Genomic DNA, 13,199 nt, shown 5'->3' on the forward strand with positions numbered 1-13,199 from the left:
ACCCCAGTACTTCACTACTAAAAACAGCTCCATTTAAAACTGACAGCAGATTAGAAGGTGGGCACGGTAGCACACACCTATAATTCCAGGATGTGGGAAGTAGAGGCAGGAAAATCAGGAGTTCCAAAGTTTGAAAGCTAGCATGAGCTACATGAGACCCTATTGAGAATGAAAAAAAAAAAGTGCAATAAAACAAAAACTGACAATAGATTTGAAAAGACATATCTGCAGATCTATATGGATGTGTGTGCATATAAAGAGAAGCTCAACATTAGCTATTGGGAAGCTACACATTAAAGCCACACTTAAATGTCACACGAATGGCTAATGTATGGCTAAGCTACTCAGATCTGGAATACAAACTCCAGATAAGTCACCGGTGATCCTAGCACTTGGAAAGGTGGGCTACATAGTAAAACCCTGTCTTAAAAATGGAAGGAGTGGGGCTGGAGAGGTAGCTCAATGGTTAAGAGCAGACACTGTTCTTCCAGAGGTCCTGAGTTCAAGTGCTGGCAATCACATGGTGGCTCAAAACCATCTACAATGTGATCTGGTGCCCTCTTCTGGCATGCAGGTGTACATGCAGATAGAGCACTCATAAACAATTAATTAATTAAAAAATGTTAAGGGGGCTAGGGAGAGGGCTCAGAGGTTAAGAGTACTGGCTGCTCTTCCAGAGGTCCCGAGTTCAATTCCCAGCAACCACATGGTGGCTTACAAACACGAAGTTACTGTATTACCCAGGAATCTTAGTTCTTTTTGTACCCCAAAGAAAAATGTGGGTAAGTGAGGTGGCTCAGTGGTTACAGACGCTTGCCACTAAGCTTGACTGACAGCCTAAGGTGGATCCTGGGCTCTATTTGTTGGAAGGAAAGAACTAACTCCTCCAGGTTATCCCCTGACCTCCACACACATGCTCTGTCATACCAAAAATGTCTTTGTATACAGACTTAAAAGCAAACACTCATAGCAGCATTATTGTTAAATATGGAAACGGGCTGATGAATAGTTAAACATCCTGGCTTCTATCTAGTCTTTGCCCATGAAAGGACCGGGTGAGGTAACATGCTACAACCTAGGTGAACCTTGAACACATATGCTTGACTTTATCTTTTGCTCCTAACATATGTTTCAGCATCCTGTTCGCTCAAGAGCTGCAGCCAGAACTCAGGTGCTCCAACCTAAGCCTCACAGACCATCATCTGGACCTGCGGTTTCCTAGGCACAGATGGTCTCCCTGATCCTAGACAGCGAGAGCAGCTGTCCTATTTGCTGTCCAGTGCTGCAGTGTCCTCTTCTGTGCCCCTGGAGGCTCTCCTCGTTTCCTGGGGTTAAAACACTGCCTTAGACCTCAAGGGCTCAAAATCTATTTCTCCAATGGAGACCTATTTCCTGAACCTGTGTTGCAGAAGAATACTCTCTGTGTCACACAAAGCAGAAGTGACGTGGCAAGGTAATTTCTGTATGACCCAATCCCAGTAAGCAAGTGCTCCAGGGCAGGCTGGTCACTTAAAAAAAATTTTTTTTTTCTAATGCAGGTGATAACTGTGTCTCGTCACATTATTGGCAGCTCAGACTGATGATCTGACATGGTTGGCTAACTCATGATTGGCACAAAGTATGGTAGTTGAGTCTTTGCAATGGCCAGGAGTTGGCCAAGCAATCATGAAGAGTTCACAGACTGTAGGAAGTTTATGGGAAATTGGCTTTTGGTAGGAGAGCCACCTTGGTGGAAAAGAAAACATGTTTCTCACATCTAGGCTATTCAGTTTTTGCAGGGTCTGTACTGGAGCTGTGCTTCTGTCTGATGGAGCAAGAAAACAAAAAAGCCAACAATTATACCCAGAATTCCACTATGGTGTGAAATCTAGTGGTTTGGAGGGTACAAACATTAGACAATACTCAGAGTAGGGAAGGGTAGTGAAGAGAGAGAAGTTTTGATTCCTAGAGTTTGTGACGGTTGAACCTCTAGGTGGAGGGCAAGATGTGGCCACCACGGCCTGCAGCAGGTAGGGACTTTAACATTTACAATGGATATGTATATAGGATCTTGGTGGCCCTCAAGTTATATGGGTAAAGATGGCAAGGAAATCCCCTCCCCTCTCCTAACAGCACTCAGTGAGTGCCGTGAACAATATGGTTAGAAGGCAGAGGTTTCAGTTCTGTAAATAGGTGCGTTTATGGGGTTATGGTTTAGCTGAGAAGCTTGCCTGCTTCTAGAAACTGAAGGTTATGGAACATGTTCCTACGGCTCTAGGGCTCTGTGCCTGCAGTGTGTTCACTGTCTCAGGCGAGCTGCCTTTGGGAAGCACATGTCTCTGTGTCTGACCAGTGTGTCTGAGGTTTTCTCTCTCTGCCAGCAGACAGGGAAGCCAGGCTTTCCTCATGCTTTCCTCTCACATCCCCATTATTTTTCTCATCTTTCTGTCCTCCACAGAAGTGTCAAATGCACACTGCTTGCACATCTTGACTGTCTCACTTCCGTCTTTTTCTCTTGAGAAGATACCTCATCTGAAGGGTCTCACATTTGGGTTCAAGGACACTGAGATAGATTGTTGGGGGTTTACGGAGTTTATAAGCAGTTATTAATGCCATGGACAGCCAGATGACAGCACAGTCAGGGCTCTGAAGAGAGTCCAGGGCCCAGTACCAGAGACACAGTATGGCAGGGTCCCTTGTTAGTTCACCTGCCTTGCCTCTAGGTTTCCTAGCAATCTGTGATGTCATCATCACCTGTCACCACCGCCAGGGGCCCCCATAAAAGACAACCCTACCTTTCCCTTTCCTCCTCCCCTCTCCTCTCTTCCCCCTTCTCTCTCTGTCTCTCTCTTTTCCTCTCTTGCATTCTCTGCCTGTCCCTCTGTCTGTCTCCCTCCTCATTTTCTCTCATGACTCACTCAGAGTTCTAACTCCGCTCCCTCTCTCCCCTCTTTCTGCAGTAAACTTCCTAGAACCACACGTTGTATGGTGTGTAACATTGTAACAGCCCCAAGGAGAGGCCACACGTCGCTGTCTGGGGACCTTTGTTACAGCCCTCTGAGGAAAGGCGTGTGGTGGTGGTGAGCCTGCAGCCAGGATTCCTGACCCCCACAGGAGGTGGGAAGTAGGTCAGGGCAGAATGGCCACCAATACCCCTTTGATGTAAATTCACTCTGGCACCTGTGCTAGCTGGAGTCACAGAACATGTTCCTGTAAGGAGTTACTCATTGAACGAGATATACTGTCTTTTTATGTGAGGGTTAACTAAGAAAGGGAAAACTTCCCTCTGAGAAGACACCACTTGGTAAAAGTCTCTCCTGAGTGAGCAGCTCCTGAAATAAAAATATCCATTTAAAGCTCCCATTTCCCCCAGAAACTGTCCCTCTGTATCAGCTAACAGCAAAAGCCCTGGCTCTGAAGTCTGCTGAGACAGGACCCACATATTAAGAATAAAACCCCAGCAGGCTTCTGCTTGTCTTCACAGCGCGCAGCCTTCCCTCTGCAGGAGTTAAACTTCCGCTTTGCTGAAGCACTTGGGGTTGTGTGGTTGTTTTCCTGACACCCAGAAGCATTTCCAGCATCCTCATCCGGGGCTTAGGGGAAAGGGTGCTCTGGGCGCTGTGGTCTGGGCAGCAGTGTGGTGTGTATTCTAATGCTACATTTGATGAACCATCTTAGGCTTGAAAGCCTTCGTACAGTACGACAAACTAGGCTTCTTCCTGCTTAGGATTAAACCTCTGTTTCTCAAGGATCGGGCTTAAGGTTACATGCTCCATCTGTAACCTTAACTACAAATGGTTTTGTGCTGCCTGAGAACAGCAACCATGTCTTTGTTCAAAAAGCCATCACCATCTTGAAACTCTGCCTTTGTTTCAGAAGGCTTTTATGCCCTTACCTGCTGTTATGGCTAACGTTGTCAGGACCAACTTGTTATGCTAGTCCTGTTTATTTGCCTTCCAAGTCTCCCATTTGGAAACCTCCTACCCCTGAGTTATACAAACCCTTATCTTCCCCGTGTCCAAGGCTGACCTCTTGAACCCTGACTTAAAGGGGCGCAGCCTGTGCACATGAATGTAAAAAACAAAACAAAACAAATCTTGCCTTAATTAAAATTTGGCCATGATGATTTAGGTTGGTGGTCTTTTACCTTAAATCTTTGGGATTAAGATTTGGAGGCTCCAGTGAGATCAAGACCCAAATTCAGACATTCAGAAGTGGGACCCTTCCCTCTGGAACTCTGGGACTGAAGAGCTGGCTATTCCTTAGGGTGTGAAGGCTTTGGACACGTTCCAAGGCCCTGGGTCATGCCTTCAGTGTGGTGGACTGACTGCCTGAGTGAATGACCCCCATTAAAAAAAAAAAAAAAAGATCGGCGAGTATCCGTTTACGGAGGCCTCCTCTGGTAAGACACAAATACTCTCCCTGACATCCGGTGGTATTCTGGTTCTGTGGAATCCTGATCTGGGAACAAGGGGGATTCTGACAAGATCCATCCAGGGCAGCAATCAAGAAGTCACAATTGCCCATCTGGTTACTTGGGAGTTTGGCCAGAACTACCAGTTCTTTTCTGGACTCTCCCAGGGAGCCTGGGGATGCTCTAGAGAGACTGAGAGCCAAGAAATTGGAACAGTTGGGTACTTGATCGCCCATTGGCAGGGTTCAATGCCTAGGCTGCTCAACAGAGCGGAGGAACCCTGAGGGTACTGGGAGCCAGGAGATTGGGTAGGCCTAACATTGGGACACCAGGTGTTGCTGGGGCTGAGATAGGAAATCGGAGAGACCTGTGCTAACTGAACTGGGGAAACCTGGCACTTCGGGAGCTTCAGGGCTCCCAGCACCTGGGCTATGCAGGGAGGCTGAGAAAAAGCCTCCTATTTCTTAAAAAGACTTCTTTGGTCAAACTGTGAATCTTTGAGTGGCCCCACTGTTGTCATCGTCCCTGTTGTTCTTGTGCTTGTTTCATTTTTGCTGTCTCCATCTTTGTGTGTGTGTGTGTGTGTGTGTGTTTCTGTGTTCCCTCAATCTTCTCCAGTTCCAGGTGGACTTAGGAGCTGGACAAGCTCTAGATGCTGCCACTCTCACACTGCTGGGCTGGGGCAACTGGGAATTCACCCCAAGCCCTGCCCTCTCCCCCGCCAGCATAAATCCACTGCCACTTGCCACGGCTATTTTGATAGCCAGGCTTGAAAATTCCTTGTCTCTGGGCTTTCTGGCTACTGGATTCAGTTTAGTAGGGATACAGATGTCTTTGGGTATGGGTAATGTGGAAATATTTTTTATGCTGTTCTGCCACATTGAAAAGCTGAGCTGGGAAGCTTCTGTCTTATGTCAGGCGAGGCTAAAAAAAAATTAGAATATTGGTTTCATCTAACTGTCTAAAACTTATCTCAAGATTTGTAAGACTATTATATGAACTTTCTGTACCTCAGGATTTGTATGTTTATTGGATATGGTTAAAATCTGTAGAATCTGTAATGAAAGTTGACTTTAAACTTTATAATGGAGGATTAATAATTACAAATTTGTACACAAATACCTTTACCATTCAGGTTGTAAAATTCAGCATGTAGACAGCATCACCTGCAAAAACAAGAACAAAGACCTACTCTGTCAAAGTCCATCCTTCTGGGCAAATCTCCAAATGTGCCAACTTGGCTTTTTAACCCCTGCTGTTCTGCTTCTGGATAACTAGCCTTGTTAACTAAAATATGTCAACCTAAAACCTGGTTTTTATGTTTAAAGGCTCACCCTGAGAAGAGCTCAAGGCTCTGCTGGAATCCCAAATGCACAGTATAATTACCACCCAACTGAAGTTAGGGTCAAAACTATAAACAACAAATACTAAACACCAGAAAGTAGGATATTCCTGACTTAAGATGCAGCAAGACAATGACCTAAGCAGTCTGACAAAGAGCCTATAGAATATTTCTCTTTACCTAAGACCTATTCAGACTAACAGAGACTGACTTAGGAATGAATATCTAGCTAATTTTCTTAAGTTTTACCTATTTTGATAAACCAGTCATACAAGAAACGCCAATATTCTGCAATGGTACACTATAAAAAGATCGGGAAAGTAAAGTTGTCAGACTTTCTATGGACTGTATTTATAATTTAAAGTTTTATTTTGATAAGCTTTATTTAGCCTCCTGTATATGTTTACAAGGTTAAACCTAAAGTAAGTAACTAAAAACAAGTAATGTTTATTTAAAATTAGGAATACTGGGCCTGGAGAGATGTCAGAGGTTAAGAACACTGACTGTTTTTCCAAAAGGTCCTGAGTTCATTTCCCAGTCAACCACATGGTGACTCACAACCATCTATAGTGAGATCTGGTGCCCTCTTCTGGTGCGAGGGCATACATGCAGGCAGAATGCTGTATAAATCATAAATAATTCTTAAAAAATAAAATAAAATCAGGAAGACTTAATAGATGGTCTTCAGAACTCTTCAGAGCTCGGCTGGATGTGGTATTTAAAATGTCTGTTGGGAAAAGCTTCCTATGCTAGACAGAAATGCCAGTTCCTAGAGGCAACCCTAAGGTCTACAAGAAGATGACGCAGCACGGACAACTCTGTCTGGGTTGTGGTAATGCTAACCGCTGGGCAAAACTGCTCCTGCTGCCAGGGCTCTGCTCAAACTCTGCACACTGTTGGGCTGACAGCCCTGCTCTGCCTAGTCACAACAGACCAGCTTTTCCACGTACCTCCTCCACAGAAAAATCTTTCAGACCTTGGCCCAGCAGCCAAAGTCCTATGCTGTCCTTTGAGAGCATTTGAACAGTTAATGCTGTCCTGTGTGATAGCCAAAGACCACTGACCACTGCCCCCAGTGGAGTCACCAAGACCAAAGGAGCCTATGGTGGCTGCCCAGACAGTGGTAAGCCTCTGTTATTTTAATTGATACACAAACCATTTGGACTATGCTTCCTGCTATAATCTGATGGTGTCGAGAGATAACTGTAGCTTTATCAATTTAGATATAGATGCCTGGCCACACAACACACACCACAAGCCTTACTTTCTAGAGCTATGAGGTCACCTGATGAAAAAGACAAACTCACAGACAGATTTGTCTTACTAACAGGTTTCATATTAAAGGATTAAACAGGTTTCAAATGTAACTTTTACTATTTAAGAGGAACTTGCTTTGCAAAGACTGTTCTCAGCAATTAACCACTTATGTTAAATAATTGGATAAAAAGTTAAGATTTTTGTAAATTATACAAGTTTAAAATAATTCAAATTATAACTCTCTAAGGATATAAAAACCTAAATAAATTATGAGGGTACAAATATAAAAATCTCCTTTAAGTTCTTTAACATCTGTTCCTAGTGTTGGCAGAGTTCCACTTGGTTGGTAGCCCCGACCCAGAAATCAGCGTCACACTATAATTGCTCCAAAGGTGATCTATGCCACGGTAATCCTACAAAACCAGAAAGCCCTGGGCTTGCTGAAGGCTGATAGAAAGCAGTCCAGTTGATGTGATTCTTCCTTCCGCTTAGCTGCGTCAGCCACCAGCTGCTTCTAATGAGTGCCCATTTGCCCTAATCCCCTCCCAGCACTTCACTAACATTCTAGCCTTCCTGGGCCCTGACAATAGCATCCTAATTTTAGCAGGAAGCAGTTACAGAAAAGAGTATATCACCCCTTATCCTCAACAAAGGGCTGGAATATTAGCTCAAAAGGAAACTCCCTGGCGAAGGAGACAAAATAGCACCTATTGGCATACCAAAATTATATGGCCTCAAATTTTTTGATCTTTCTATGATAACTAAACAGGTATAGTTTATAAATGAGCAATGAATCTTTTGGTGCAATATAAATTTTGTCCCATCACCCCCAAAAAAGGATGCTAAGACCCTATCAAAGACTTGACAGGGACACATGAGACAAAGGGGCAATGATGAACAACCTGCCTCCATCTTAGGCTTAAAAGTCATCTTTTAGTAAAGACATACTAGATTCATTTTTGTTTATGATTGAACTTCTGTTTCACGAATGGGTTATGCCCCAACTGTAATCTTTTATATATATTATTTACAGTTTATTCACTTTGTATCCCCCCTGTACCTCCTTTCCTCCCTCCCAATTCCATCCTCCTTCCCTCTTCCCCATCTCTGCCCCTCCCCCCAGTCCCCTTCCCTCTGATCCTAGTTTATCAGGTCTCATCAGGAATGGCTGCATTGTCTTCCTCTGTGACCTGGTAAGGTTGCTCCCCCCTCAGGGGGAGGTGATCAAAGAGCAGGCCAATCAGTTCATGTCAGAGACAGTCCCTATCCCCATTACTATGGAGGCCATTTGGACACTGAACTGCCATGGGCTACATCTCTGCAGGGGTTCCAGGCCGTCTCCATGAGTGGTCCTTGGCTAGAGTATCAGTCTCAGAAAAGACTCCTGTGCCCATACTTTTTGAATCTGTTGCTCTCCTTGTGGAGCTCCTGTCCTCTCCAGGTCTTACTATCTCCTACTTCTTTCATAAGATTCCCTGCACTCTGCTCAAAGTTTGGCTATGAGTCACAGCATCTGTCTCAATACCCTGCAGGGTAGAGCCTTTCAGAGGCCCTCTGTGGTAGGCTCCTGTCCTGTTCCCTGTTTTCTCCCTCTTCTGATGTCCATCCTCTTTGCCTTTCTGAATGGGGATTGAACATCTTAGCCAGAGTCTTCCTTCTTGATTAGCTTCCTTAGGTGTACAGATTTTAGTATGTTTATCCTATATTATATGTCTAATATCCACTTATAAGTGAGTATATACCGTGTGTGTCTTTCTGCTTCTGGGGTACCCCACCTGTAATCTTAACTACAAATAGTTCTATACTTTCTGTTCCAGGAAACAGCAACTATGTCTTTGTTTCAAAAAGTTGTTATGACTGACCATCTTGCAACCCTACCTTTGTTTAAAAGGGTTATTATAACCACTTGTTGTTATGACTACTTTTGTCATGACCAACTTGTTATGCTGTTCCTATAACTCTACCTATTTTCCTGCCACGTCTCCCACTTGGAAACCCCCTACGCCTGAGTTATTTAAAACCTTCATCTTGCCCATCTCCAATGCTGAGCTCTCGAACCCTGCCTTAGAGGAAGGCAACCTGTGTACATGAATTAAAAAAAAAAAAATCTAGTCTTAATTAAAATTTGGTCATGATGATTTGGGTCAATGGCCTTTCTCCCTGAATCTTTGGGATTAACACATTCTTACATTATCCTCTCTGGTTTTTTTGATTTCCTGACCCAACTCATTCAGATTAGGAATCCTTACAAAATAAGATGTATCATATCATTCAAAAGCAGGAGCTTTTGAATCATTTTTCATCACATTAAAAAAGCTCAGTTTTGTCTCTTTCCACCAAACCTCCATTCTAGGATCTGTTTCTCTTTCACTGAACTCTTTATTGCCAGGACACAGTCACAGAGCTTTAAGTAATTTTAAAATACACTGTTCAGCAGGTTAAACGTGACCTCATTTATCTCTTCACTTCAAGTGGGCACAATTTTATTTCAAGGGTAGAAATCCAGTCCGTTGATGATGTCTGACTTTACACATTTCAGGGTCAAAGAGCACAGTTAGTTTAGTGCTCATGATAGGAAAAAGAGGTTACAAAATCATGACTTTTCTTTTTTTATGCTGTTCTTCAAATTTAAAATGAATGTCTTTGTTTTGTGTGTGTGCGTGTGGAGGTATGTATTTGAGGTAAAAGCAGTCATGCTCAGCTGTAGGTGAAGTGCATCCTTGTAGATCACAGCACCCCCTGGAACTAACAGTGTTTTTGTCTTAGCTTTCCCCAAACACTTGCAAATCCACTCAGAACCAAAGCTGCCTTACTGCTGGATGTGACAGACTGGTTTTATGCAGCCAGAGAGATGGATTAATGATCTCAGCAAAAAGCTGGCATGTTCAAGAGATTTAAAATATTTTTTTATATAACAGACTTAGCCAAAGCTGTTCTAGGGTTCAGAGGAACCCTACTTTCCCAGAAGAACAGACTCCTTCACTAATGTCCAATCTCTAAGCAGAGGAAGGACAAAGCTTGGCGTTTTGCTCAGGTGTTTTGGGGGTGGTGGTGGGGGTTAGACAGGCATCAGTATCAGTTAGTAGGTCGGGAAACCCAGCCTTGCCAAACATGCCCTCACAGCCCCTCCGAGAGGCACTGGCAGGGCACTGGGGACAAGATCCATGGTTAAGTCAGGGAGCATCTTCCCCGCTGAAGGTCCCTGCACAGCTTCCTGCTGCATCATAGACATTTGCAGAATGCCTTATTTTATGAGACTCGTTTTGTTCTTGTTTTGCCTGATGGCTCTTGTGGAGAGCAGAAAGCCCAGGAGGAAGAGATGGACAGGGCAGCTGGAAACATCCAAGCCAAGGTAGGCTTGCTGGGTGAGGAGGGAGGAAGGTGTTGCCAGAAGGTTTCCCCAGGAGGACTAGCAGTTACTTTAAATATCCTGTCAGAATGCCCGGGCTAGAGGACCTTTGCCCTCTCAGAGTGCTAGCTTTCTGTCATAGCGCTGAGCATACAGCCATGCTATAGGAAGTGTCAATTCTGACACCCTTGTCCTTGAGGATGTTTTGGTAGATGGCTCAGGCTTGGTGGGTAAAAAAAAAAAATCTGTGTTTCCCAATTTTGCTGTTTTGCTTCTCTCAGTTATATGCTGCAGGGGACATGGGGTTTGGCTGGAGGATTTCAGTCAAGTGTTGTAGGGGAAAATGTACATAAGGACTTAATGTGAACTATTAATAAAACACAGAATGCTGAAGGTTTGCTCAATGGCAAGGTGCTCGCAGAGCATGTGAGGTCCACAGTTGGAGTCTTAGCATGACAACAATCGACAAAATCTAACTGAGGTTTCTTTTCAAAATTATCGATTGGTGGAGAACTTGATCATATCAATGCTTTGTGTCATGTGTTAAGTTGTCAGCAACACATGAGCAGCAACAGTGAGCTGCTGCAGACACCCCCAAGCAATACTGATGAGGTTCAGATTTTGAACTGAAAACTGTTGTATTAAAAAAAAAATCTCCATTCCTAGTAAATCTGATAGATACATCTGTGCATAGATGTACAGAACTTGATTCCCCCAAGCTGAGGCATAAGAGCTGTTGGGAATGAAGAAGAGCAAACGGTCAGACAGAAACACCCGTGTGAAATGGTTTGCACTTGTTCCTCCAGCTACTCTGAGGATGGGTGCTTTTGAATAGAAATGAATAGGGCCATTGTTGGTTAGTTTGTTTATTCGCAGGGCCTTGAGTGTGTGAGGCAAATTGTGTAGGTCAGTGGTCTTCAAACGTTTTTGACCATGTATGTAACATTTTCTGGAAACTGTACCTATAATTTCTCTAGCTATTTATCTCTCATCTCCCTATGTATGCATCTGTGTCTATCTATGTATCTATGAATCTATCATCTAGCTTGTTCGCCACTATTTACATTCTATACATACACATGCATGCAGTATTGTAGATAGGCATACTAGATTAAGTCTTGGCTGCTACCTTATTTTCAGAAAGAAGCTAACAGTAAGAATTATAACCAACTTCCAGCACTTCAGTGGAGACTGCTACTTTGGGAAACCTGGATTTCTCTGAGGGTCTGTCTTACTCAGCCAGGAATCAAAGTCCAAAATTATTTTGGTTATGTGTCCAACCTCAGAAACTACCTGGTCCATTTCTGAACCCTGATTTTGGGAAACGTGATCAAGTGTTGTGTGAATAGGAGATATAGGGTCAGAGGAGGTTGGGAGACCCTGGTGTGCGCCATTTTAAACAGCTGTCTTCACAACAGAATTCTCGGATCTTTTTGGTTCAAATGGGCATTATGAACCGTGAGGAGGGGCTTAGGTTGCAGTGATTCTTCAAAGTGGTAAAACAACTTGTGGAACTCTCTCCCACTGAGAACATGCTAGAAAACAGGCTCATTTTTTACAACTGCATGAACACCTCTGGGGTGAGAGTCTCTCTGTTGTTGGTTCCCACACACTGAGGGAAAAGCATTGCAGGAAACTGTACCTCGAGAATGGTGCCCACACAATAGGACCCCCCTCAGCAGCCCAGCTGCCACAACTTCTGTTCTCAGAAGACCCGGAGTCCACTTGACACTGTGGGCACTGGAGAAAGCTTGATTCTGACACTTGGGTGAGGACCATCATTTGTTCCATGAGGAGTTAATATGAGAAAAGGTGACACACGACACAGCCAAAGGGTGTGCGCCTCGCTGGAGCAAGGCTGGTGAGCCAGGGGAGCCCAACGAAGGGTCTCTCAGGACAGAGCTAGGTCTCCTCAGGTGAGACCCTTTAGTTTTCAGAATGTCATTATTTAAGAGTTACCTTATACTGACAAGCAGGAAAGTATGATCTGGCCTCTGTGCACAGCCTCTGAGAAGACTTATTCAGGCACAAACATACGCACTCATGCATACACACGTACCACCCAGGTGGTGCTGGTCACAGTGTACACGGGCTCCCTCACAGTCACACATCACACACGTGTTACTATCCGAGCAATCACAGGCCTTCTTCTGACCTGACAGCCTTCCTGCATCTGCTGGCAAGCCACTCACACAAAACAGTTATTCATCTGGGGCTTTTTAAGACCTGATGCTGGAGATCTGACCTTTGGGGTGTCCTGTGGTGATTGCTGCAGAGGGAGTCTGCTCCTCGCTGTCCCTCTCACCACTTTCTTTTTCTTTCTGCCTTTCTGCCTCCTACGTCAGTCCACTCCTCCCTGCCTCCATCCTTCCTAGTTGCTTCCCTTTCCTGCCTGCAGAGGTCTAGCTCTGGCTCTGGGTCTGTCCTCTACAATCTCTGACCCTGGGCTTCCTTCCTATTCTTCACATCCTGGAGCATCCCTCTGTTGGTTTTCATCATGTTTGTTTTCTTGGACCCCCCTACCCCCCACCACACACAAGTAATTGTTGCCCATGACAAGGAGTTGAGAGGCCAGGCAAGCTACTCTCTAGCTATGCAGAACTTTTCTAATCTTGCTGAGCCTCAGTTTCTCCAACTGAGGAAGGAGTTTGATAACTGGTGAGGAGTGTGTAAAATTCATGGTTGGGTGCCTTCATGGGGCCTTGCCACCTGTGCAAACAGGTGTTGTGATCACTTATTAGCAAATAAACCAAAATCCAGACCTCTAACGTGACCCATGGGCACAGCTGTCCTCATAAGCATGGTGAGCACCCCTCTTTTTTCATCTCATAAAAGGCCAGGCTTAAGGTCACCCAAAC

At 44.5% G+C, this 13,199-nt stretch overlaps 1 protein-coding gene across 1 annotated transcript in view; it reads left to right on the plus strand.

Moving 5' to 3' along the window:
* The first annotated feature begins 9,936 nt into the window (after positions 1–9,936).
* The window catches only part of Gabrr2 (gamma-aminobutyric acid type A receptor subunit rho2), a 31,670-nt gene continuing 28,407 nt past the window's right edge, over positions 9,937–13,199 (plus strand). Inside the window, exon 1 of the mRNA XM_021634891.2 lies at positions 9,937–10,344. Within this exon, the coding sequence (XP_021490566.1) occupies positions 10,157–10,344 (188 nt within the window). The 5' untranslated portion in view covers positions 9,937–10,156. The remainder of the gene's footprint in view (positions 10,345–13,199) is intronic.

This window comes from Meriones unguiculatus, chromosome 20 (genome assembly GCF_030254825.1).
Source record: "Meriones unguiculatus strain TT.TT164.6M chromosome 20, Bangor_MerUng_6.1, whole genome shotgun sequence".
In the NCBI taxonomy this organism is placed as follows: Eukaryota; Metazoa; Chordata; class Mammalia; order Rodentia; family Muridae; genus Meriones; species Meriones unguiculatus.